The following is a 25,769-nucleotide window of genomic DNA, read 5'->3' as shown; positions in this document are numbered from 1 at the left end:
TATGCAGTAGCTTTCAGGATCTTTTCAGTCATTGTTCACTCTCTCTCTAACCTCCACACACATATATACCTTCTATTTCAGCAGAATTGCCTTACCTGCATGGTGTTTTATCTCTCTTTTTTAATGTTTATTTATTTTTGAGAGAGACAGTGAGCTAGGGAAGGGCAGAGGGAGAGAGGGAGACAAATCAAAGTATGCTTCAGGCTCTGAGCTGTCAGTACAGAGCCCGATGTGGGGCTCGAACCCACAACCCTGAGATCTTGGCCTGAGCTGAAGTCAGAGGCTTAACTGACTGAGCCACCCAGGTGCCCCTCCTTTGAAGGTTCTAATGTGGGTTTCAACGGTGAAAACCAGAGTCACCATGAATAGTTGCTGGCTGTTCCTGGAGTGGAAGTCCCTTCTAGGATATGTCTATTGTGCAGAATCTTCTATATTAGAAGGCATGCTTCTTACTGCCAGCATTAGAGCTTGAGGGGTTGATGCATTTGCTGTGACTGCTCATGGACTATTTTGACATCATTTTCTAGTTCCTGAATGAATAATCTATTAATTCCCTGCCTTTCTCCCCATAGGATTTTAGCATTGGAGAAGCTAGGTGCTGTCTTCAATCAGGTAGCCTTTCCATTGCAGTATACACCCAGGAAATTTGTCATTCACCCAGAGAGTAACAACCTTATCATCATTGAGACAGACCACAATGCCTACACAGAAGCTACAAAAGCTCAGAGAAAGCAACAGATGGCAGAGGTAATGAGACTTGACTTTTAGGGTTCAATTAAAAGGCACTGAAATTTAGTTGAAAAGTTTAAACTTATGTAATTTTTTATTATATTCTAAAGATCCAGGCTCTTGTCAGGTCCTTTAAGTAGAGCCCTTTGCCAGAATCCTTAGTTTTAGAGGTTTTCTTGTGACTTGGAACTAATATACTGACCTGGGTTTATTTAGTACTCAGCTTTATTTCTTAGAACATAGTTGTTCAGTCTTTGAGCTTCCTAAACAGTCTCTGTATGTGTTTCCTGGATTTGAGCCCAAAGGAGACAGCTTTCATATTTTCCACAACACTTCTTCTTTCCAGAAATCATTTCCCAGCAAAAAACAAATAGATCCAACCATGTAGAACTGTATCTGGCCTGGAAGAGAGGAGACAAATAGTAGTCTTATTAGCATGGGAAGTTAGATGGGGTAGGTGGAAGAATTGTGTTTTCATTTTATGTATCTCAGACCATTTGTTGGTTATTTGTCAGTTGATGTTCAGTTTTTTGGTATTAAAAAAAAGAAGTACCTGATTTCCCCTTTAGTGGTTTTCCCTCCTCCCCTTGTGTATACACCTTTCCCTTTAATCTTTGTTTTGGGAAATCTGGTTTTGGCCTACAGACTTTGCTACTGTATATAATATGAACTCTTCTTGGAGGTGTTTTTGCTACTTGACCACTTCTCACCCAGCACCCACTTCTGAACACACCAACTCTTCCTTGTTTTTATTTTCGTTTGTTTTGTTTTTGATTTAGGAAATGGTAGAAGCAGCAGGGGAGGACGAGCGGGAGCTTGCTGCAGAGATGGCAGCAGCGTTCCTGAATGAAAACCTCCCTGAATCCATTTTTGGAGCTCCTAAGGCTGGCAATGGGCAGTGGGCCTCTGTGATCCGAGTCATGAATCCTATTCAAGGGAACACACTAGACCTTGTCCAGCTAGAACAGAATGAGGCTGCTTTTAGGTAAGGAGCTTAGGACATCAGCTCCAGGGTTTTGGAGGCTCTTATGGGAATTTTCTGGCCTATAACTAATGCTTGATTCCTGCTTCTTTCTCTGTATACAGTGTGGCTGTTTGTAGGTTCTCCAATACTGGTGATGATTGGTATGTGTTGGTGGGCGTGGCCAAAGACCTGATACTCAATCCCCGGTCTGTAGCAGGGGGCTTTGTCTATACCTACAAGCTTGTGAACAATGGGGAAAAATTGGAGTTTTTGCACAAGGTAGGAACCAGCCTGGATCTTAGGTCCTACTAGACTCTCCCACTTTTGCTTAAGTTGTGGGTCAGGTCTTCTGGTGACCATTTTGGGAACCAGCTCATTGATGGTGTTCCATCTGTTGGTGGCACACAGAAAATGCTGGGGTTTTCATGCTCCAGTGAAGCTCAATTGCCTGGGTGTCCCACCGGAAGCCTATGTGCTAACCATCCACAGTGGTGAAATAGATGCACACTGAATTGGCCCCTTGTTTACTAGTTTTACTAAGCAGGCAGCAATTTGTTACCAAAATCCAGCAGTTCTAAAGAATTAATATTCTCTCAAGAGTTAATATTTAACAGATACAGAGAAGTTCTGGGGATGCATGGTGGTTTTGGTTGCACAACACTGTGAATATGTTTGATGTCACTGAACTGTATGCTTAAAAATGATTAAAGTGGTAAATTTTATGTGTGTTTTAATCACAAATTTTATTTTTTTTAAAGTTTATTTTTGAGAGAGAATGCATGCATACAAGCGGGAAAGGGGCAGAGAGAGAGAGAGAGAGAGGGAGACACAGAATCTGAAAGAGGCTCCAGGCTTTGACCTGCTAGCACAGAGCCTGTTGTGGAGCTTGAATTAGGAACTGTGAGATCATCACCTGAGCCAAAGTCGGACATTCATCTGACTTAGCCACAATTTTTAAGTTAAGGAAAAAAATTCCTGTTCTTTCACACAGTACATTTATGTATCTCCTCTCCTTCAGCCCTTCCACAGGGAAGTATCCTCTAAGAAACAGTTACTTCATGGAGTTGTCTTGGTGCTAAACTCATTGTGTCTCCCTTGTCACTAGCACTCCATTCCAATCCGTCCACAAGCAGCAATCACTTCTCCAGTATTGAGTCTTCACTATTAGTTAATAGCACCATTTGAATTAGCATGGGCTCAGAGACAGCATTCCTCAGGCCTGAGGGCTTCCTTCCACCTGTGGCACTGATTGATTTGCTGAGTGATGTGCAGTGTATGGGGCCTATTTACCCAAACACTCTGTTTCATAGAAACTGTTGTATGTGTGATTTATTTCTCTGATGAGCAAAAGATGATCACTCATTGTCTTCCTGACAGATGCCTGTAAAGATATTTTAGGTTTGAGAGGGTGGGGCCAGCGTATGACTGGTGTTCTGATAGCTGCATTACCTGCTTTTCTTCTCACAGACTCCAGTGGAAGAGGTCCCTGCTGCCATTGCCCCATTCCAGGGGAGGGTGTTGATTGGTGTGGGGAAGCTTCTGCGAGTCTATGACTTGGGGAAGAAGAAGTTACTCCGAAAGTGTGAGAACAAGGTAAATATGCTGGTAGAGGGCTTCAGATGTAGCTAGTGTGGAAGAAGGAAACATTGGCAGGATGGTGGACAGTAACTTAAAATCACGTCTCTTTATTAGGACCTTGTAGTTCCCCAATTTCAGCCTAAGAATGAGGCCTTTGAGCCTGGAGAACGAGAGCAGTTAGGTGGCTTTCTTGATTTCTTCACATAAAGAACCAGATTCTGTCCTGCTTGCTTCTATAAGGATTCTGTCCTGCTTGCTTCTATAAGGTATTTAACTCTGAGAACTGGGCATATATTTCCTCTATATTAAAACCAGTAGTTTTTTTCCTGTCTTTTAGCAATTTTTTGCTGACTACTATTCTCTAGGCCCTGTATGTGTTGAAGTCAGGAGCAGCTGGACTTTCTGTGTGTTCTGAACCTCAAGGTTACTCCTATTGCTGTCCGTGTTTTTCCCAGCATATTGCCAATTACATCTCTGGGATCCAGACTATTGGACACAGGGTAATTGTGTCTGACGTCCAAGAAAGTTTCATCTGGGTTCGATACAAGCGTAATGAGAACCAGCTCATCATTTTTGCTGATGATACTTACCCACGATGGGTCACTACGGCTAGCCTTCTGGACTATGACACTGTGGCTGGGGCAGATAAGTTTGGCAACATTTGTGTGGTGAGTTGATGTTTACTTGGCTTACATTGATGTGTGGAAAAGCTGGGACCCAGGACTGTGATTTCTAATATGGAAAGTAAAAATGAGTATAAAATTCAATCCTACTAAGGCTGCCTCTAAAAATGAAACTGTTATGTAAGCTTTCTTATCATTTTTTAATTTTTTTAAATTTTATTTATTTTTAAAGTTTTTTTTTAAAGTAATTACTGCACTCAATGTGGGGGGTCAAACTCACAACCCCCAAATCAACTGAGTTAGGCAGCTGCCCCATTCTTGTCATTTAGAACCTCCCCTCCTCCATCCTTCTACCATCTACCAGTTCACCTTCTTCATCTTCATTGGAATATGATTTTTTTTAATGTTTAGGGTTTTTTTTTTTTTTGAGAGCGAGCGAGCACGAGTAGGGGAGGAGCAGAGAGGGAGAGAGAGAATCCCAAGCAGGCTGCGCACTGTCAGCACAGAACCCAGTGTGAGACTCAAATTCGGGAACTGTGAGATCATGACCTGAGCCAAAATCAAGAGTCAGACACTTAACTGGCTAAGCCATCCAGGAACCCCTGGAACATAATTTAATAGTGATAGGTTTCATTTGAACTAATGAGTAATATATATTTTTACTTTTATCAGAATTTTGGCCTCTCTTTTTAAAAAAAAATTTTTTTTTTTTTTTAACGTTTATTTTTGAGACAGAGAGAGACAGAGCTTGAACGGGGGAGGGTCAGAGAGAGGGAGACACAGAATCTGAAACAGGCTCCAGGCTCTGAGCTGTCAGCACAGAGTCTGATGCGGGACTCAAACTCACGGACCGCGAGATCATGACCTGAGCCGAATTCGGCCGCTTAACTGACTGAGCCACCCAGGCACCCCTCTCTCTCTCTTTTTTAATGTTTGTTTATTTTTGAGAGAGAGCCAGCACATGCGCTTGGGGGAGGGGCAGAGAGAGAAGGAGAGAGAGGATCCCAAACAGGAACGCACTGACAGCAGAGAGCCTGATGCAGGGCTTGAACTCACGAACTGTGAGATCATGATCTGAGCCGAAGTCAGAAGCTTAACCGACTGAGTTACCCAGGCTCCGGCTTCTCTTTTTAAGCCCAGTGTCACTTTTCTTATTTATGTCCTATGGCCTTTGGTTTGCTTTTGCTTAGGGCTTGATACTCTTGAGTTTCTCACTCAGACACTAGGTGCAGGAAACCAGCTCAGGCCTATGCCAAAGTTGGTGTCCCAGGCTTGCTTTCAAGGATCTGGGGCAAACATTGCTTGGTGATTCAGGTGAGTAAGTGTAGGACCCAGTCCTCTGACTTGTGTCACTTCCTTGTAGGTAAGGCTCCCACCTAACACCAATGATGAAGTGGATGAGGATCCCACAGGAAACAAAGCCCTGTGGGACCGGGGCTTGCTCAATGGGGCCTCTCAGAAGGTAGGATTACAGAAGGGGCTCGGAAGGACGGGAGCCAGCCTGCATAGTACATTCCCCATGGCCCTCACTGAGGGAACAGTTTTTAGTCACTTATCCACAGCGCACATGATTCTGCTGAGTACTCTCCTGTGTATGGAAGTCCTTTTATGGCCTGTGATGGACAGATGCTAGGTTTGATGTAAAATGACCAAGTCAACGTTCTATTTTTATGACTGTAGAAATAAGATTTTTTTCCAAGACATTTTAGCAGTTGAGTGGAGCATAATGAGTTTCTTGGAAAAAATTGTTAAATAGGGTCACTCCCTTTATGAATCAGCTTCTCTCTGAGATGTTCTGGGTTCTTTACTTTTCTCCTATAGGCATGTATTTCTGTAGCAAAGCATCTCTGGACTTCTTAGATCTATTTTAGAAGGCAAGTCTAATGATTGTTGCTTTTTAATAATTTTCTGTGGGTTTTTTTATGTAAACTTGATAATTTAACAAAAATTTTTTTCACTCTAATTGTTTATCAGAAATGATCTAACTTTAGCATGTTGGTGGGGACATTAATCTCAAGTAAATGTTAACATTCTGAAGTATTTTTAAGTGTTAGTGAGTTTTGGATTTAAAAGAAGATGAAATCTGCCCTTTGGAGGCACTCCTTGCTCTTGGTAATCTAGAACAGGTTGTGAGGGCACACATAGTTACTAGTCTGTTTTTGACTTGCAGGCAGAGGTGATCATGAACTACCATGTAGGCGAGACAGTGCTGTCATTACAGAAGACCACACTGATCCCCGGAGGCTCAGAATCGCTTGTCTATACCACCTTGTCAGGAGGAATTGGCATCCTTGTCCCATTCACATCCCATGAGGTAAAATCTCCCACACTCTTCTGGCCTTTGCTTTGGCAAGGTTGTTTCTTGGTGATAAATCAGCCTAAGAGGACAAATCTTATGTCCCCACTTGCAACTAGGCATGTTCTGGAAGTTTTATAAAGTGACAGATGTGCCTAGGAAGATAAGAATCCTGATATCCCCCTCCCACCCCTGTGGGAAAAGCCATTTGTTTTCATACTGTACCTGGGTTTGGTTCAGTTCTGATGTGGATATAGCATTAGTCAGAGGCCAAAGCCCCAGAACCAAACCCCACAAGAGTAGGAATGATGGATGATGAGTACTGTGCATTTAATCTGCCTCCTCGAGTCAACTCTGGGATTGGCTAAATTGGATTTATGTCATTCCAGCTAAAGAAGCTGGGATCAGGAATCTGACTTCACAAATCACTCTTTACATATGGTGTTCTCTTGTGTTCTGTAAATACAGGTGGGGTTTCTTTCATGTTTTCTCTATCTTGTAGCAGGAAAACCTGTGATTGTCAAAGGAGCAATTTGTTAACAAACAAAGCAATTTGTTAACAAATTAAGCAATTTGTTAGCAAGTAGTTAATATCTGTGTGGTAAAAAAAAAAAAATCAATGGCTTGTCTGTTCATTTTGCTTCTGGAAACCATAGACTAGTAGTTGAAATCACTTTTTTCTTTTAGTGACAGATTCTTTGTTTCTTCCACCAGGACCATGACTTCTTCCAGCATGTGGAAATGCACCTACGGTCTGAGCATCCCCCTCTCTGTGGGCGAGACCACCTCAGCTTTCGTTCCTATTACTTCCCTGTTAAGGTAAGGTCTTAACCTTACTACACACTAGAACCTGGGGGTCTTGTTGGAAATCTGAATTGAAAAGGGGGATCTTTAGCTCATTTAACTTGTCTTTTCTGTGGACCTCTGTCTTTTAAAAATCAGAGCAGTCCTGAATTAAAGGGGTGGATTGATGGAGGCAGTAATGGGGGAAAGGAATGGCTAGTGATATTCAGGGACCTCTTCCCCTGGGGCAGACCACAGCCAGAGAAAAGCCTTCACCCAGTTTTGCTAATCTGAACACAGGCTACTGAGGATGAACCTAAAATAGCATTCCTGGCTCTGTAAATGGTTCAGATATCAGATAGAATAAAAGCTATCCTTGCAGGTGCTCTAGCATATGTCCCTTTCCGTGAGTGTCTAACCTTTTTATTCCTTACTTTTCTATGTCTTAGAATGTGATAGACGGAGACCTCTGTGAGCAGTTCAACTCCATGGAGCCCAACAAACAGAAGAATGTCTCTGAAGAACTGGACCGAACCCCACCTGAGGTGTCCAAGAAGCTTGAGGACATCCGGACCCGTTATGCCTTCTGAGCCCTTTCCCTGTGGGGCTTGTGTCAGAGACTCTGTTTTGTTTCCCCTACCACCTGGCTCTGAACCCATGTGGCAGAAGGGTGGCTGGTTAATTAAGACTTTGTAATATTAAAGCTAGTATGTCTTTCGTATCCACTCTTTCCCTGGAGTGACTGGTTCCCCCTAAAATTGGCACTGAAATTTGCTATACTTCTTTTTGCCTAGTACGTAATACATTGCCCCCAGGTTCTGGTGTGTAATAAGATGTTGGCGGTTCCCCCAAGCTTTCCCTGCACTGAAATTTCTGGCTCTCTTGTCTACTTTTGTACACACCCTTAGTTTTTAACCAGTTTTCCTGTAAATATAGTTTTGTACAATGTTATCTTTGTGGGTGGGAGGTGGGGGAGATATGTGGGGAAGGCAGGCAAGCTGAGGTGGGGACCAGGTTGAATATAGTATAACTCCTGAGTTCTGCCACTCTGAAATCTAACCAGAAATACAATGTAGTTTTTAAGGTGGCTGGAGTCCATGTGTCTTTTCTGGGGGTGAGAATTTAGGTGGGAGATTTAAACCTGACTTGGAGCAGGAAGAATGGAGTATCCTCCTTCTTTCCAGCTACCTGCTTGTCCTTCTGGCTCCCTGTGGCCTCACTCCTGGCTTTGTGGTAGTTTTTTGGCTTCCTGTAGTTCTTTCTGCTATGCAGATGAAACTTGGGCTTAATAATAAACATGGGGTCAGCCACACCTCTTCCCATTGAATATTGAGGAAGGGTGGCTGATTTCTTCTCTGGTGTTTTATTTTTTTAGTGTTTGTTTATTTTTAGAGAGAAAAGGTATGCCTGTGCACGGTAGGGAGGGGCTAAGAGAGGGAGACAGAATCCTAAGCAGGCTCTGCGCTATCAGCACTATCAGTGCAGAGCCTGACGTGGGGCTCTGTCCCATGAACTATGAGATCAGTATGAGCTGAAATCAAGAGTCCGACATTTAACTGACTGAGCCCCCCAGGTGCCCCTCTTCTCCCCTGTTTTAGCTTCTTCCTACTTTGAGGTCTTAAGAGTGAAGGATTCAGCATGCATTCCAGCTGGGTAGTCTCTTAACAGATGCTCCCTTTACTTCTACAGCTCCTGAAATGATCGTTTGCCTTATGAATCCTAGGAAGGATCAGTAAGTACAGAAGAACCCAGATCTAACCTGCCCATGGGAACAAAGTCAGTATATGTGGTCTCTATTTAAAGGCTCATGGATAATGACAAGGGAGGGGTGGGTACTATCTGCAGCAGTCATCTTAGGCAAGCTGTGGCAGGCCTTTGGAGTATGAAGAGGCAGCACTGGTAGCTAGTCAACTGCAAATGTGCTAGTGTCAAATGTTACAACCTACACCTGGGAAACCAGCTCTAATCGTCCAGGTAGTCTTCCAGCTTCGTTGAACCTGGAATGACCCAAGCTCGCTGCTGTTCCCAGTATTTCACAGAGTAAAACACTCATTCATGTGCATGTGCTCAGCCACTTCCATGAACGGATTCTCTGTGGCTAGCACTGGGTTAGAATCAAATCAAGGTGATTAGATAAAATCTTTGACCCTGAGCAGCCCACAATCCAGTGCAGAGAGTTCCTGATGCTGTCCCTGGAAACTAAGTATGACTAAGTTTTAGAGTGGTCAGTAGAGATCCAGATTTTGCCAGGAATTGAATCCCTAAACAACACTTTGTCAGTTATCTCAGTTATCTCACTGATTCACATAACAGAAGACAATACTTTTGAATTACATTTTTATGACCTAATTCCAGGGCTCATTTTTCCTGTGGCCCCTACCCAAAGCCATTCTGTTTAGTCTGTCAGATTGTATGATACATGCAGTAGTCTGGGAAACTTGGCAAAGATGTTTGGGTAGCAACCTATTCCGTTTCTTTTCTGAAGTACTTCCTATAGTCATAGAGGGTTTATATGTAAGAGAGGAAAAGATCTCTGTAGAATTGCGAATTGTCTTGGGTTGCTAATGACGTAGACAGTAGTTCATTAGCTATATAATCACAGCCAATGTCATAAGGACACTGGATGCCATGCAAAGTCACATGGGGGTTCCACTCAACAACCAGGTAAACAACTGGGGGCTTTGGGAGGGAGATGGGCTTTTTAGTATCAAGAAGGTGGGGTGCCTTCTGGTTCCTTTGGGAAGATGTGATTGGCTTGTTTGAGTAAATCCATAGACTCTGATGAACTGAAACCTGCTGCCCAGAGAGGAGCAGGAACTGTGTCTGGTCCTTTGATAAGAAGGGTTGTTTAGCTTAGTCTTACCCATAAGAGCAGAGCTGGGAAGGAAACTTGCATTTGGGCCATTTGAAGCTCTTTTGATTTTATAGTATATAATATGAATCTTAATTTTAGATCTTTTACCACAGCTGGGAATGAATGGTCATCTGATTTTTGCCCCACTAGAGAGCTACAGGTGAACCAGGCAAAGGTTTCATATTAAGAGATTCTGTCCTTTCCCTTTTGTCTATAACCCAGAGTCTAGGGAAAATGATACAAACTGAGTGGGATTGTCACAGAAATGTGGGTGCGTTTTGCAAAAAGGTTAACTGGTAGATGGCAGCACATAATGAGCTAACATTCTGAGCATTGTACTGATAATAAGCACAGTAAGAAATGTACAGGGCCTGCTCAGTTGAACTTGATAGCCTAATAAGGAAATAATCAGTCAAAATGTGTTTATAGTATCACTAGAGAACTAGAATCAGGTGACATGTCTGATCTGGCTTGGGCAGAAAACAGCTGAGTGAATTTTGGGCAAACCATTTAACACTTATGAGCCTTGATTACCCCAGCTGTAGAAAGTAAAGGGCGAGAGGTCATACAAGCTGCATGGAAGTCCCTTACTGTGTTACTCAACCTTACTTGAGACAGGATCATGGTTTCTAAGAATCCTAGCACTTACCAAAAAGGCAAAGTGACTTTGTGTCTCCTGGGAGTACAAATTTTGTTTGTATTATTTTTTTCTTAAATGTTCTTAATCATGAAGATCATCCCTTAGGCCACTCAATGTATATTCCTGGGCAAGTCTAGACATGAACTCACAGGCCTGAGTTCAGTCAAGTATTTGCCTCTCTGATTAGATAGATCTATGACATTGGTCAGGCAGGTTGGCATCTTACCCATAACATGGAGATAAACAGGGTTGACGTGAGAATAAAATGAGAGCATTTATCTAAAATACTCAGCACCCAGCCCAGCATACTGTGGGTGCTTATTGAGCCAAACATGAGCTCTTAACATTTGGGGCGTAGGTCAGGAAGACAATAAAGTCTTCCATTTTCCTTTAGGAGTCACCGAATAACCATAGACTGTAGTCTTAATTCCCCCACCCCATACACACGCTGTTGTGTTTTCTTTCCTCCTTACACTGCTGTGCTTTTGATATGTCTGTTGACTCTCACACTCTCTTTTGTAGCTAAATGGGTGCTGGATGAGATAGAGTTTTGAGGGCTATGTAGATAACATTTCAGTTCTATAACTGAGGGGCCTTCTCTGGACTTGATTTCTCTGCCAGGATTCTAACAGCTGGAAAGATTTTTTTTTAATCCCTCTAGTTTATTGAGGTATAATCATTACTGTATAAGTTGAAAGTGTACAGCATAATGGTTTGACTTACATACATTGTGAAACAATTACATTCATCGTCTCATCTCATAGAGATACAATGAAAAGCAGCAAAAATATATACCACAGCAGTGTTAACTAGTCCTACATTACATTTCTAATACTTATTTCCTCTTATACCTGGAACTTTCTATCTCTCGACCACCTTGTTCCAGTGCCACTGCCACTCCTCCACTTCAACTTCACATCTCATCTCTTTTTAGGAGTTTGATGTTTTTTTTTAGACTCTACGTGTGAGATCATACAGTATTCTTCTGTCTTATTTCACTTAGAATATTGCCCTTAAGGTCCATCCATGTCACAAATGGCAAGATTTCCTTGTGTCTTTTTTTTTAATGACTAATACTCCATTGTGTACGTATGTACTACAACTTCTTTTATTTTTTGTTTTTTATTTCCCAGTGTTACATTAATTTCAAATGTCCGATACAGTGATTCCACAAGTGTATACATTACTCAGTACTCATCACCATAAGTGTACAACTTGTAATCCTTTCACTTCTTTCACCCATCCTTCCACCTCCTCCCCTCTGGTAACCCTCAGTTCTCTATAGTTATGAATCTCTTTCTTAATTTGTCTCTTTTTTTTCCTTCACTCATTTGTTAAGTTCCACAGATGAGTGAGATGATAACGGTATTTGTCTTTCTCTCACTGACTTAATTTTGCTTAGCATTATACCCTCTTGCATCCGTGTTGTTGCAAATGGCAAGATTGCATTTTTTTTTTTTTAATGTTTGTTTATTTTCCAGAGAGAGATAGCACGAGCAGGGGAGGGGCAGAGAGAGAGAGGGACATAGAATCGGAAGCAGGCTCCAGGCTCTGAGCTGTCAGCACAGAGCTCGATGCAGCGTTCGAACTCACAAGCTGTGAGATTGTGACCTGAGCCAAAGGCAGAGGGTTTACCAACTGAGCCACCCAGGCGCCCCTTGGATACTAATCTCTTACCGAATATGTCGTTTGTAAATATCTTCTCCCATTCAGTAGGTTCCCTTTTAGTTATGTAGATTGTTTCCTTTGCTGTGCAGAAGCTTTTTCTTTTGATGTAGTCCCAATAATTTATTTTTGCTTTTGTTTCTCTTGCCTGAGGAGATAATCTCTAGAAAAATGTTGGTATGGCCAATGTCACAGACATTACTGCCTGTGCTCTCTTTGGGGATTGTTATGGTTTCAGGTCTCACATTTAGATCTTTAATGCATTTTGAGTTTATTCTTGTGTATGGTGTAAGAAAGTGGTCCATTTTCATTCTTTTGCATGGATCAACACCCATTTGTTGATCTACCACAACTTCTTATTCATTTATCCATTGATTGTTGTTTCCATGTCTTGGCTGTTGTAAATAACACTACTGTGAACATATGGGTGCAGATACCTTTTTGACTTAGTGTTTTCGTTTCCTTTGGATGTATTCCCAGAAGTGGAATTGCTGGATCATAGGGCAGGTCTGTTTTCAATTTTCTGAGGATTCTCCATACTGTTTTCCATAGTGGCTGTACCAGTTTACAATCCTACCAACAGTACACAAAGGTTTCCTTTTCTCTACATTCTTTCTGGCATTTGTTATCTTGTCTTTTTGATGATGGCCATTTTAACAGGCTTGAGGTGATACCTCATTGTAGTTTTGATAGGCATTTCCCTAATGACTAGTGATGTTGAGCATCTCTTCATGTGTCTGTTGGCAGTCTATCCATAATATATCTACATTGGGAAATGTCTTTTAAGTTCCTTTGCCCATTTTTAAAAATTGAAGTATGATTAATATATAGTGTTATTAGTGTCAGGTGTACAACATAATGATTCAGAAATTCTATACATTATTCAGTGCTTGTCAAGATAAGTGTACTCTTGATCCTCTTTTTATCACCCACCCTCCTATTCCCCTCCCCTCTGGCAACCACCAGTTATTCTCTGTATTTAAGAGTCTGTTTTTTTGGTCTCTTTTTTTTCTTTGTTTAGTTGTTTCTTACATGTGAATGAAGTCATGGTATTTGCCTTTCTCTGATTGACTTATTTCACTTAGCATTATACTCTCTAGGTCTATCCACATTGTTGCAAATGGCAAGATTTAATTCTTGTTTATGGCTGAGTAATATTCCATAGTATACATATACCACATCTTTATCATTCGTCTGTTATTGGATGTTTGGCTTGCATCTGTATCTTGGTTACTGTAAATAATGCTGCAGTAAACAGTAGGGGTGCATGTATCTTTTTGCCTGTGCTTTAATTGGATTATTTGTTTGCTGTTGAGTTGTATGAGTTCTTTATATATTTTGGATGCTAACCCCTTATGTAGATAACATGGTTTGCAAATAATTTTTCCCATCCTTTTGGTTGTCTTTTTACTTTGTTGATTTTTTTCTTTCTGTGCAGATGCTTTTTAATTTGATGTAGTCTCACTTATTTTTTGTTTTGTTGCTTGTGGGTTAGGTGTTATATCCAGGAGTTGTCACCATTGAGTTTCCTTTGCCTATCCATAAATTTGCTTGTTGTCTGCAAGCATAATTTCTGGATCACAGGCACAAGGAATTAGGCTTGAATATGTTGAGCTCAGGAATTTTGTCTAGTTCATAGCTGTTGCTCCAGAATGTACAAAATGTGTTTAATATATACTTGGTGACGGGATGAGGCTAAATTACAAATCCCATCTATGTAGGTATTAAGGGGGGGCTAATGAACTCTTTTGATTTAACTGCGCAGCCAGGTAAATGGGGACCTCTGTGTGTAGCCTTGCAAAATACATCAGAGTCTGCCATGTAGTTCTGAAGGGATAATGTCAAGACCCTGAGGCATTTGCCCTTAGGTACTAGGATCACTCTCATCTTGCTGCTCTGTTAAGTCCCTGCAACTTGAGTCTAAGAAAGACTGAAAAGTTTTCAGCTGCCTCATCTTTCCCTGACCTCACGGGTAGGGGTTCTGCAGATGTTGTTTCCTTTGGAAGATCTCTTGCCAAGAATAGCATTCCTTGGGGGGAGGGGGTTCAAATTGGACTATGGCTGGAATGTTGCTTTTCTTGGTTTTTTTGAACGTATTGCTAGCAAGACTGCTGTGGCTGGGAAAGGCTGTTGGAGTTCACTTCTCTCATGGGGAGAGTGCTGGTCACCAGAATGTGTGTTGCTCCCGTGATGCAGCCTCTCTTGAGTTTCTCATCAGTGGGAAGCCAGAAATGTTGGGAGCATTCTTCACATGTGATCAACTTGGCTTTCAATTTTTAAAAAATATTTATAAATTCTGTTTCTATTTAAAGTAGAAATGACATGTGTTTGCCTGAGTCATCTACTTGCTCATTTGCATATGGAATATTGTGTGTGAATATTTTATTGTACCTTTAAAATACATTCAAGGGCTATATCAAGAGCTCAGAAGAACCGTCTCTGCTGCTGAAGTCAAACCTTATCCAAAAAAATTAACAGGTGAGGGCCAGATGGCTTACTCTTGGTTACGTGGTAGGGAGGTCAGTGAACATCTGTAGTCAGTGGCTGATTTACATGTGGCGATCTGATAGCCCAGTGTGTGGGGTTTATGTGAAGTTGAGTGAACTGAAATCCACAGGTACGTACTACAGAGCAGTCAGAAGAGTCCTCTTCACCAGTCCATAAGCGCATGGCCAGCTGTTTCTGTACAAGCTTGAAAACCAGCATCAGAAGACATGACCAAAAAAAAGACACAGCCAACTCACTGTAAGATACTGCTATAAATTTATTTATTCCACCAGTATTTACCAAGCACCTACTATGTGCCACCTCTTTGCAGGTCTGCTCTGTACCCAGAAGTTGAAGAGTTTTTATAACCTGTCAGTTTTGGTGAGTTTGCCAAAGAACCTTGTGACAAGTTTCTGAAGAGCTTCAGTCTCTGTCTCTGGTCTCCTCAGATAAAATAGGCATAGCCTTGTGACTTCTGGGAAAAGTCAGAAGATCCCAACTCTGAAAAATGAGGAGGTGGAGGGTGGGCAGCCAAACATTTCTGGTACAGAAACAGAAGAAAACCTGTATTAGCATCATCTGAGTTCGTCAGAATAGGTTGCTGGATTTTACCCCCAGATTTAAAAAAAAAAAAATTTTTTTTTTTAATGTTTATTTTTGAGAGAGAGACTGTGTGAGCAGGAGAAGGAAAGGGAGAGGGAGACAAAGAATCTGAAGCAGGCTCCAGGCTCTGAGCTGTCAGCACAGAGCCTGAACGCAAGGCTCGAACTCATGAACCTCTTAATCTCTGCTGTTATCTAGGCAACTGTATATTTCACAGTCTGGTGGTCATCAGACGTGGAAATCATTAGGTTGGGTGGGTAATGAGGGAACATTGTTTCCTGTTCAACATGAAGCCAAATAAATAAATAGACCAAGATTGTAAATTCCAGTTTGGGTACAAAAGGCTGGGAGACTGAATTTGAAGTAGCTCGAGGCTCCTGTTAGCACCACCCAACCCCACCTTCACCCTCCAAATCCAGAATCTGTTAATACCCAGTGGGTTTTGTCGTAATCCCAGAGGCAAATCCATCTCTGTTCCCTACCTGTAACTCTGCCTTCTAAAGCCTGGTCCTCACATTTTTCAGTTTGCAGGCCTACCCAGCAGAACATGTTCCTTCTTCTGATAGCAAACAAAATGTCAGTGAATGGGAGTTGCTTTGAATTAGCTCATTTGGGAAGTTTTCACACATTTAATAATTTGAGGCCATAAAAAGACAAGATGGTCAAGAGAAGCATCAACATTTACTGTGGGTTATCAGGGCCTAGTGCGGTTAAACACAAGGCAGGCTGGGGAACCTCTAACCTTTAAGGAGCTGATGCTGCAGCTAGAGAAAGGCCGCTTCACCATGGAAAGCAGAATCAAGATCCTGCCTGCCAAATGCCAAGCAGGAGGTCAGGAGCAAAGGCTAGAGAAAGAGGCCTGAACAGAGTCCTGTGACCTGGGTTCACCAGTCTCAGCATGGTCTCAGTTTCCTGTCTGTAAAGTATAATAAAACCAACCTTCAGGGGTTATGGTAATAGCAAAGTGCTTTTGCTGAGCTTCCAGGGGATCTGAGGAGGCATGGCCACTGAACTTGGGTCTAGAAGCCTGGGGAGCCTAGAGCCATCTCCATCTTGAACTACAGTCTTATGTGCAATGCTTTGAAAGGAAGGGACATCATTCCAAGCCAAGGAATCCCAGAGAGGGCACAGTGGAGTTAATTCAGGCTTCTATGAGGCTCGAGTGAGGTCCTGTGGCTAGACCCCATCATCTCCACTCTGTCCTGCCCTCCCAGCAGGCCACCTGACTGGTATGAATCAACTTGGCATAGTTCTGCCAAGGCCTTGTAGAGGGTGTGGTCAGAGTAGCCATAGCGTTAGGGATGAAGGTGGGTAATTAGCCAAGTGCATTCCAGTATGGGCCTTGTCCTGCTGAAAGTTCAGGGCCAAACCAGGAATCCAGTTTTGTCAACCCAATTGAGAAATCATTTGAACAGCTACTCGTACCAGGCATTGACATTCGGAATAAGACATACTAACATCTTTCAGGGTAGCATTTCTCAAATGAGATGCTATGGAATCCTAGATGTTAAGGGGCCCCTTAATAAAGATTCTGTGCTCACGTTCAGAGAAACTACAAATTATTGTCTTGGATAGTTTGATGCTTTGAACACAGTCCTTTCCCCTGTCCCCTGATTCCTGCTTGTAATGTCCACTGGTGGAGGAGCTAAAGGATCCCTTGGGGGGTTGTCCCATCCCTAACTACTAAATCAGGGAGCTGGCTGTGAACACTAGGTGGAGATGGAGCTGCCCCACTGGTGCCCACAGAATTCTGCTGGGCAGAGCCATTCTCCGCTTTCGGTCTGACTCAGGCAAAGTGAAAGTACCCTTATTCTTGGAGATGGGGCTGAGTAAAGGGCTTCACTTCTGTGTCCTCAGGAACTCCCTGTGCTGTGTGTACTACCATGAGTTACACCAGAACAGTTGTGTCGGGAAGCCCTAGCTGTGTGATCTTAGGTTAGATACTTCATCTCTCTGGGCTCATATCTCCCATCTGTAGACTGGGTAATTGATTAGTTCTCAACACTGGTGATGTTTATCAAAGGCCTTTTCTCCCTCTGTTTGTTGCTTCTACCTACACATGCACTCCAGTCACTACCACATCACCCAGTTTTATTAAGTTTTGTAAGAAGAGGTGTTTTTTTTTTTCTTTAAATCAGAGTAAATGTGTTCTGGAGAGGAGCTGGGGCAGGCCCAACCCTCCTGGGAGCCAAAACTTGATGTGGGGACTCCTGCCATTAATATGCCAGGCGCCATCAGTCAGGAAACAGTTCCTGGCTGTTCCTCTGGGTTTGTGGCCCCCTCCTATCCGCACTCCCAAGGCAGGCTGGGGACACGTGGCCCTGCCCCGCCCTTGCTGGCTTCAGTTTCTCAATCGGGAGCGAGAAGCGGCAGTGGCCTGCTTTCCCCGCCCTTCCCATCAGTCGGGAAGCCGGATTGTGGGCTGGGGGAAGCAGCAACCTCTCACCTGGCACCCTCTGCCTCCTGCTCCTAGGCACTTGCTCCTACCCTCAAGCCCCTTAAAATCAGAAAAGCCCGAGAAGACCGCGTCCTCCTGGGTGAACAGGTAAGAAGGCATTCATTTTTTTTCTCACGTGGTTTTCTTTTTCTGACTTCACCTCAACTTAGCTGCTGCTTTCACAGATCACAGCAAGAGGGATTTGAGAAAGACTTGAAAAAGTCCCAGCCAAAAAGCTGTGAACTGTTTCTCTGAAATGGTGTGAATTCTCTGCTCTGTATTTCTTTAGACTTGCAGGAAAAAAGATCCAAATAACCATAAAGCAAGTTACTTCTCTCTGTTCGCTTCTGAGTTTTGTAAATCAACAGAGCCACATTTTTAAGTGGTTGTGGGTTACTGGGGTCTGCTCCAGTGCATATTGCTTTAGGTCTTTAGATTTTTATGTACCATGCATGAATTATGTGTGCGAATTACCTTATCAAAAATTAATTGATTTAAAAGAAAGGGGAAAAATGGCATGAGTGAGCCTTCCTCGTTTGGATGGTATTCTGCAATGAAAATGAGTTCTTTTATTCTTTGCATTTATTTTAAATTTGCAAAACCAGCTAACTACTTGTCATTTTAAAGGATGTCATTTTAAAGGTATGTGGTATTCGCTACATTAACAAACCCATCCCAGCATAGGCAGCCTTTACCCCTCATTTGTGAAGTTGGGTTGCTTCCAGGTGTTTTGCAATTAGTATTTTGACTTTTATGGGTAATCCTGTGAAAATAACTTTTTCTGTTTTTTTTTTTTTTAGATTCCCCCCCCACCCCCTTCTTGGAGTTTATTCTCCATCAAGAATGAATACTGGGGGCAATGGCAAGAACGTTTTTGTAGCTCAGTTCATGTTACATATGCAGGTCAGCTCACTCAAGAATTATGTGACTAATTCCTAATTTCCAGAACCATGATGGTATGAGGGGGTGGGTGAGGAACTTGTTTTCTCTGAGGATTTTGCAGGAAGGAGGCAGTCTGCATAGTGGTTAAGACTTGACCTTTGAAAGCAGGCAAGCCTGGGTGTGTATGCATAGCTGCCTGACCTTGAACTCTCACTTAATAATTGTGCCTCAATTAGTTCTCATGCAAAATAGAGATTATAAAACTTCTTGGTGATACAGGATTTTTAAGGCACTTGGCACAATGTCTGGCACTTATTAAGCACCCTTGGAAGACTCTTCAAGCCTGGGGCTTTCCCTGGGTCATTATACTAACTGGGCAGAATTGATAAAGTCCTCTCAAGGGCATCTTCTTGACTCCCTCTTACCCAGCCCCACTGTAACTGGAGTGAAAGTCTTCTCCCCTGCTACAGGATTTTATTGACTTAGGCCCCTATCTTTGCTGAGGCTGGAGGGCTGTATGTAAGAGGACAGCAGGTCAGGTGAACCTCTTTCTGAAGGATCCCCAGACTCTTGGTCTCCTCCTGCCACCTGATCTAGATGTCACCCTTCCATCTCCCAGCCACCTTTGTCAAAGTGCAGGTTTACAGGATCCCTGGACAGAGCGGAGAATTCCCCAGAAGTCTAGGGACACACCTTCTGTTCTCTAGTCTAGTAAGTTATTGGGAGGCCACCTATGAGGCTCAGTGGAATAAGGCTGGTCAGGCTGGGTTCCAATGCTGGCTGTGGACAGTCATTGGACTTCTGAGCATCAGTGTCTTCATCTATAAAATCAAAATGTTAATGCCTTTGCCATAGAATTACATGAGAAAACATAGGTAAGGTGTTTGGCACATAGGGGTCCATTATTGTGGAAGGTCAAACCCATGCTCCAGAGCTTTTGGGAAGATACCAGAATTAGCCATAAAAGACAGGCAGAAGACTCATGTGCTAATTTTCTTGGTCACCAGTCGTTTATTGGGCCATGGTGCTGGAAACTGGGGTGAGATGCATAAGACAAGTTCCATGCATGTGAAACAGGCACACAGCTCGTCTCACAGGAGCAGAGGAGACTGGGACTGGGACAACTCCCTGCTTAAGAAGGAAGAAAAGTCTATTAGGCAGAAATGGGACAAAGCTGAATTTGGGGCAGGAGGTGGGGTAGGGGGCAGTTCAGGAGGCTGCAGGACTGGGAGAGTGGGATAGGTGAGAGGAGTCAGCGGGGACCAAATTTTGAAGGTCAAGTGGGAATTTGGACTTTATCTCAATGATGTGGGGTTTTAAGCAGGGTTGGGGATGCCTTTCTGGCAGCTTTAGGGGATGGTATTAGAGGCCTGATATGGACCCAGCCTTCCACCCCATCTCAAAGGCTTTAATGGTACCCCAAATAAATAAATGCACACAGTGGAATTCTTAGGATAGGTTCAGTGTGGGGGATCCTGGCCTGAAAGTTGGGGTGCTGGGTTCTGGGGTTCTCATCCCAGAGTGGGTGGTCTCCTCTTCTGCCTCAGTTGAGGGTTCAGGGCAGTTAGGCTTCCTATAGCTCTTTCCTTCTGGAGGTCTGCAAAATGTCTTTGGAAGCTGAAGTTACCCACTCCACCCCACCCCACCTCCCAGGCAGTACTGTCTGGTGGCTGTCCCTGTCCCAACCTTGGAAGAGGCATTTTTTTTGAAATGGGCAATATGGGGGGCACCTGCATGGCTCAGTTGGTTGAGTGTCTGACTTTGGCTTAGGTCATGATCTGACAGTTTGTGGGTTCGACCCCCGCATCTGTGCTGACAGCGCTGAACTTGGAGCCTGCTTCAGATTCTGTGTCTCCCTCTCTCTGCATCCCCCTACTCATGCTCTGTCTCTCTAAATAAATGTTAAAAAAAAAGAAAGAAAGAAAGAAATGGGCAATATGGCCCTTTAACCCAGGAGACTCCACTGAGGTCTGGGAACTGTGGCCTCCAGCCCTGCAACAATCCCAGGGGAGTTCTGGTCTCTGGCTGTCTTACACACTTATGCATGAGGGCTCTGTCCCATGATTAGGGGGTGGTGTCCCCTGGGAACTGAGCTGCATGAACCTATGTCCTGGGAACCTATGTCCTGGGCTTCCCAGGAGCTGTTAGGAGACTCCTTTCTGTGTATCCCAGCCAGGAAGGGCGAATGGCCGCACCTGGAGAACTTTCAATTTTTCCACATCCTCACCAACATGTTATTTTCTGCATTTTGATAGTAATGATCTTAATGGGTATGGGGTGGTATTTCATCATGGTTTTGATGTGCATTTCCCTAGTGATTAGTGATGCTGAGTATCTTTTCACATACCTGTTCTCCATTTGTATATCTTCTTCGGAGAAATATTTGTTTATATTCTTTGTCCATTTTTTTTTAGTCACGTTATTTGATTTTTTTGTTGAGTTGTAGGAGTTTTTTTTTTTTTTTTAATTTTTTTTTTAACATTTATTTATTTTTGAGACAGAGACAGAGCATGAACAGGAGAGGGTCAGAGAGAGGGAGACACAGAATCTGAAACAGGCTCCAGGCTCTGAGCCATCAGCCCAGAGCCCGACGCGGGGCCCGAACTCACGGACCGCGAGATCGTGACCTGAGCCGAAGTCGGACACTTAACCGACTGAGCCACCCAGGCGCCCCAGAGTTGTAGGAGTTTTTATATATTCTGAATATTAACTCCTTATCACGTTTGTATATATTTTTTCATTCCATAGGTTGCCTTTTCACTCTCTTGACTGTATCCTTTGATGCACAAAAGTTTTCAATTTTGATATAGTCCCATTTATCCTATTTTTGCTTTTGTTGCCCATGCTTTTGTTGCCATATCAAAGAAATAATTGCTAAGTCCAGTGTCACAAAGCTTTTTACCTGTATTTTTTTCTATGAGTTTTATAGTTTTGGATCTTGTATCTTTACAAGCATTTTAATAACTTCATTGTTTTTATCACATGTTTACTGGGGAAAATGCTGACGTTCAGAAAAGCACAGGAAGGAAAGAAAATCCCAATCCCACCCCCCACCCCACCCCCCCCCAGACATAACCATTCTCTAATATTTTACTGGGAAACTCTCCAGACAATGCCTTTATTGCTTTCCAGCTGTAACCTGCACATGAACCACCTGGGGATTTTGTTAAATTCTGATTCCTGAAAGCCCGAGGTGGGCCCCAGTCTATATTTCTAACAAGCTCTTAGGTGATGCTATTGCTACTGATCAGGAAACCATACCTAGCTATATACACACAGCTCTGTGTCCTATGGGATCATCTATACCTGATTTTCTCATAACCTGTGTTTTCCCACCACTCAACATTTATTGCCATGGAAATGCTGATAAATACAGAGCTCCATTATAATTTATAGTGGCCATATGATCTTCCATTTTGTGGTAGGATGCTAACTCAACTAGTCCCCTTCAGGGTGCTATGAAATTATCATTGTTATAAATAGTGTAGTAGCAAACATCTGTGTGACCATGTCTTTGTTTACCTGAAGGAATTATTATTACTTTGTGGTGTTTTTTTTTTTTTAAGTTTTATTTAAGTAATTTCTACACCCCAGTTGGGCTGAAACTCACAGCTCCAAGATCAAGAGTTGCATACTCTTCCTACTGAGCCAGCCAGGCACCCCTTATTTATTTGTTTTTCTAAGAAGAAGACCAGAACTAATGCATTCAAATGTGTTACTCCTCAAAGGAGTCACCTGGATCCTTAATCTCAAGGCTCTGCCAGTCCCCCATTGGTGGAGGGCAGACCAGTGTAGGAGAGAGGCGGGATAGGTGAAGCATGGGGGTGGGACAGGCAAGAGTGTGGGAGGAGGCAGTGGTGCTAGCACAGTTGCACACAGTCGTCAGCCTGGAATTATGGATCTAGTGATCATTTAGTACCCACAGCTCCCTGCCAGCTTTGACTTAGTCTTCCTGATTTTACAGAGGAAGAAACAGGCGTAGGGGAATACTAGCTTGTCCATGGTCACGTAGGTGCAATGTGGCACCACTGCTGGGGATGTACCAGGCTCTGTGTCTGAATGTTAGTTGCCTGGCCCTTCCTGGAGGCTCTACCCTGCCCTCTAGCCACTGTGGTTCTGGTCCCACTGCACCGGAGACTCTCAAGAGCGCTGCCTGGGTGCCTCTCCAGGCCCTCACCCCCTGCCCTCCCATCTGGGTCCTGTCGAGCAGGCCTTGAACCTCACTCTCTCCTGCAGCCAGACCAGCATGAGAGGGAACCCCCCAGAAGAGACCTCCCTGCCAAAGGCTCCATGGGCCGTGCAGGGTAAGGCCTTTGTTAGACGCTAATTTTAGAGTCTCCTGGGCCTGGGAGATCCAGGGGGCCGGGGTGTGGGCCTGGGGTGTCTTCCAGATCACTGCCTCCTCCCTAGCCAGGCTCTGAACAGAGCTCTGAGGACTGGAGGCCCCAGGGTAATCACTGACCAGTTGTACAGTAAGGATTTACTGGGATGGGGCCTGTTGAGAGTATCAGACAGTTGCAGATGGCCCTGAACTTGAATCCCAGCTCTGCCACGTGCTCTCTGTGGGACTGTGGTCAAGTCACAGTACCTCTCCAATCCCACATTCCTCAACTGTAAAGTCGGATAAAAATAGGCTCTCCTTATAGGTCTCATAAGCTTTAGGATGGCCACCATTAAAAAACAAAAACAGGGGCGCCTGGGTGGCGCAGTCGGTTAAGCGTCCGACTTCAGCCAGGTCACGATCTCGTGGTCTGTGAGTTCGAGCCCCGCGTCAGGCTCTGGGCTGATGGCTCGGAGCCTGGAGCCTGTTTCCGATTCTGTGTCTCCCTCTCTCTCTGACCCTCCCCCGTTCATGCTCTGTCTCTCTCTGTCCCAAAAATAAATAAAAAACGTTGAAAAAAAAAAAAAATTAAAAAAACAAACAAACAAACAAACAAAAAAAACAAAAACAAAAAATAAGTGAGGGCAGGGATGCAGAAAAATTGGAACGCTTGTGCTCTGTTAGTGGGATTGTAAAATGGTACAGATGCTATGGAAAACAGTTTGGGAGTTTCTCGAAAAACTAAAAAAAGAAATATCCTATGATCCAGCAATCTCAGTTCTGGTATATACCCAAAAGAATTGAAAGCTGGGTCTTGAAGAGATAGTACACCCATGTTTATAGCAGTATTGTTTGCAGTAGCCAAAAGGTAGAAGCAACTCAGGTGTCCATCGGCAGAAGAATGGATAAACTAAGTGTATGTATACATGCAATGGAATATTTCTCAGCCTTAAGTGGAAGGAAATGCTGACACATGCTTCAACATGGATGAACCTTGAGGATGTTATGCTAAGTGAAATGAGCCAGACAAAGAGAAATACTGTACGATTCCACTTATATGAGGCACTTAGTGTTGTCAAAATTATGGAAACAGAAAGTAGAGTGCTGGTTGCCAGGAACTAGAGGGAGGAATGGGGAGTTATTATTTCATGGGTATAGAGTTTCACTTTTGCAAGATGAAAAGAGTTCTGCAGAAGGAGGTAGGGATGGATGCATAACCATGTGAATGTATTTAATATCAGGGCACTGTACACTTAGAAATGGTTACGATTTTATATTTTATGTGTGTTTTACCACAATTTTTAAAAAACGAATGTTAGTTTTTACAGGAAGAGACAGGGTGTGGGCAGGGGAGGGGCAGAGAGAGATGGGGACACAGAATCCAAAGCAGGCTCCAGGCTCTTGAGTACAGAGCCTGACGCGGGGCTTGAACTCACAAACTGTGAGATCATGACTGGAGCCAAAGTTGGATGCTTAACTGACTGAGCCACCCAGGTGCCCCCACAATTTTTAAAATTGGGAAAAAGCTAGTACATGCCTCATAGGGGTTTTGTGAGGCAATTTATGAGAACTATTAGTGTGCGGTCTAGGGACATCCAAGACTTTCTGCCTTATGGACCCAGTTGTTGGAGATATGTATGTGTGTTCTTGTGGGGAGTGCAATTCTGCACGAGATGCTCAGTGTGCTCAGTTCCGGGGAGACTTCCTGGAGGACTTTCTATGCTCAGGGTGATCCTAGTGTTTGTGGGATGGGTGGATTCCAGACATTGGAAAGTCCCTGGCAGAAAAATCACTTCCACTAAAGGGCAGTTTGCAGGGAGGCAATTTCAGCCCCACCCAGAGGACGTGTGATCAGAGCTATCCAAATGTGGAGCACTCCCCATTAGTGGAGGCGTGTAAGGAGAGACTTGGCAAGCTGGAGAGGAGACTCCTACATGAGGCAGTGGCAGAGGCAGAGTCTCTCCTAGGCTTTGTGCCTCTCTCATGTGATCCAGTCCAGTCTAGTTACATATAACAGGTCTATGTGAAGGTGGGACCCAAGTCAGAGGGAGGGAGGGAGCAGGCAGGCGGGAAGACTTGCTTCCAGCCCTCCCCTAAATGACAGTAATAATAGCTGCTGCTGTTTACTGTGGGCAAGCCCTGTGTTAAATGCTGAACCGGGCTTGATCTCAAATTCTCACCACAACGCTGTGCAGTGGGTGCTCCAATATCCCCATTTTATAGTTGGGAACTGAGGCCCAGGGTTTAAGTCACCTGTTCAAGGTTGCCAGTAGATGCTGGAGCTGGGATTTAAACCTCGACAATCTGGCTTCAGCCCTCTATGCTGGGTGGAAATCTACAAAACCTACATGCCACAAGTTGGCCTCTACCTACCCTGCTGCACCTGGCTGACAGTTCCTGGGCCCTGACAGTCTCACAGGTATGGATTCAGCAGCCACCACCTCTTCTTGCCGGGTGAATCAGCACTTTACCCTCCCTCTGGCTGGCTTCTTTGTGGAGCCAGGCCCAGCTTGCCTGGGTCCCCAGGGTCCAAGGATAATACCATGCAGACAACATTCGCCTTGATTGGGAGCCAGGCTCTCTGTTGCTCAATGCCCCCCTTCTTCCATTAAATGAGACCCTCCTTAAAAACTCTCTTCCAGAGCTTAAAGTCTTTCTCATGGCTCTTGCGTACATTTTGCTTTTTTGCAGCAGTGTTTTTTCCAGCCTAGCTCTCTTGGTGCCAAGACCTTGTCCACATGATTCAGTTTGTTCAAGTTCCCAGTCTAGTACCCACAAGGCAATAAATTCTGTCCCTAATGGTGGCAATGTGGTGCCTTCCTCTGTCCTCACAGCTAAGTAAGATTACAGAGGAAGCCTTAGCAGGGATGGTGATTTATCTAGAATTGACCCATTTGGCTGGGGTGG

At 43.7% G+C, this 25,769-nt stretch overlaps 2 protein-coding genes across 7 annotated transcripts in view; both read left to right on the top strand.

Moving 5' to 3' along the window:
* The window catches only part of SF3B3 (splicing factor 3b subunit 3), a 57,268-nt gene extending 39,501 nt beyond the window's left edge, over positions 1 to 17,767 (top strand). For 2 of the 5 annotated variants that reach the window (XM_078438963.1, XM_078438967.1), the window contains exons 18-28: positions 573 to 747; positions 1,509 to 1,714; positions 1,816 to 1,972; positions 3,161 to 3,286; positions 3,727 to 3,939; positions 5,258 to 5,356; positions 6,065 to 6,208; positions 6,905 to 7,009; positions 7,423 to 14,877; positions 14,951 to 15,000; positions 17,696 to 17,767. In XM_078438963.1, coding sequence (XP_078295089.1) covers positions 573 to 747; positions 1,509 to 1,714; positions 1,816 to 1,972; positions 3,161 to 3,286; positions 3,727 to 3,939; positions 5,258 to 5,356; positions 6,065 to 6,208; positions 6,905 to 7,009; positions 7,423 to 7,563 — 1,366 coding nt within the window. In that variant the 3' untranslated portion in view covers positions 7,564 to 14,877; positions 14,951 to 15,000; positions 17,696 to 17,767. The remainder of the gene's footprint in view (positions 1 to 572; positions 748 to 1,508; positions 1,715 to 1,815; positions 1,973 to 3,160; positions 3,287 to 3,726; positions 3,940 to 5,257; positions 5,357 to 6,064; positions 6,209 to 6,904; positions 7,010 to 7,422; positions 14,878 to 14,950; positions 15,001 to 17,695) is intronic. The other 3 variants (XM_078438965.1, XM_078438966.1, XM_078438964.1) reach the window with 3 other exon arrangements.
* Positions 17,654 to 25,769, top strand: part of IL34 (interleukin 34) — a 76,034-nt gene continuing 67,918 nt past the window's right edge. The window contains exon 1 of one of the 2 annotated variants that reach the window (XM_060650185.2): positions 17,654 to 17,767. The gene's annotated coding sequence lies outside the window, so the exon portion shown is untranslated. The remainder of the gene's footprint in view (positions 17,768 to 25,769) is intronic. The other variant, XM_060650186.2, reaches the window with a different exon arrangement.

Source organism: Panthera onca, chromosome E2 (genome assembly GCF_046562875.1).
Source record: "Panthera onca isolate mPanOnc1 chromosome E2, mPanOnc1 haplotype 2, whole genome shotgun sequence".
NCBI classification, from domain to species: Eukaryota; Metazoa; Chordata; class Mammalia; order Carnivora; family Felidae; genus Panthera; species Panthera onca.
This window is presented reverse-complemented; position numbering and strand designations above follow the sequence as displayed.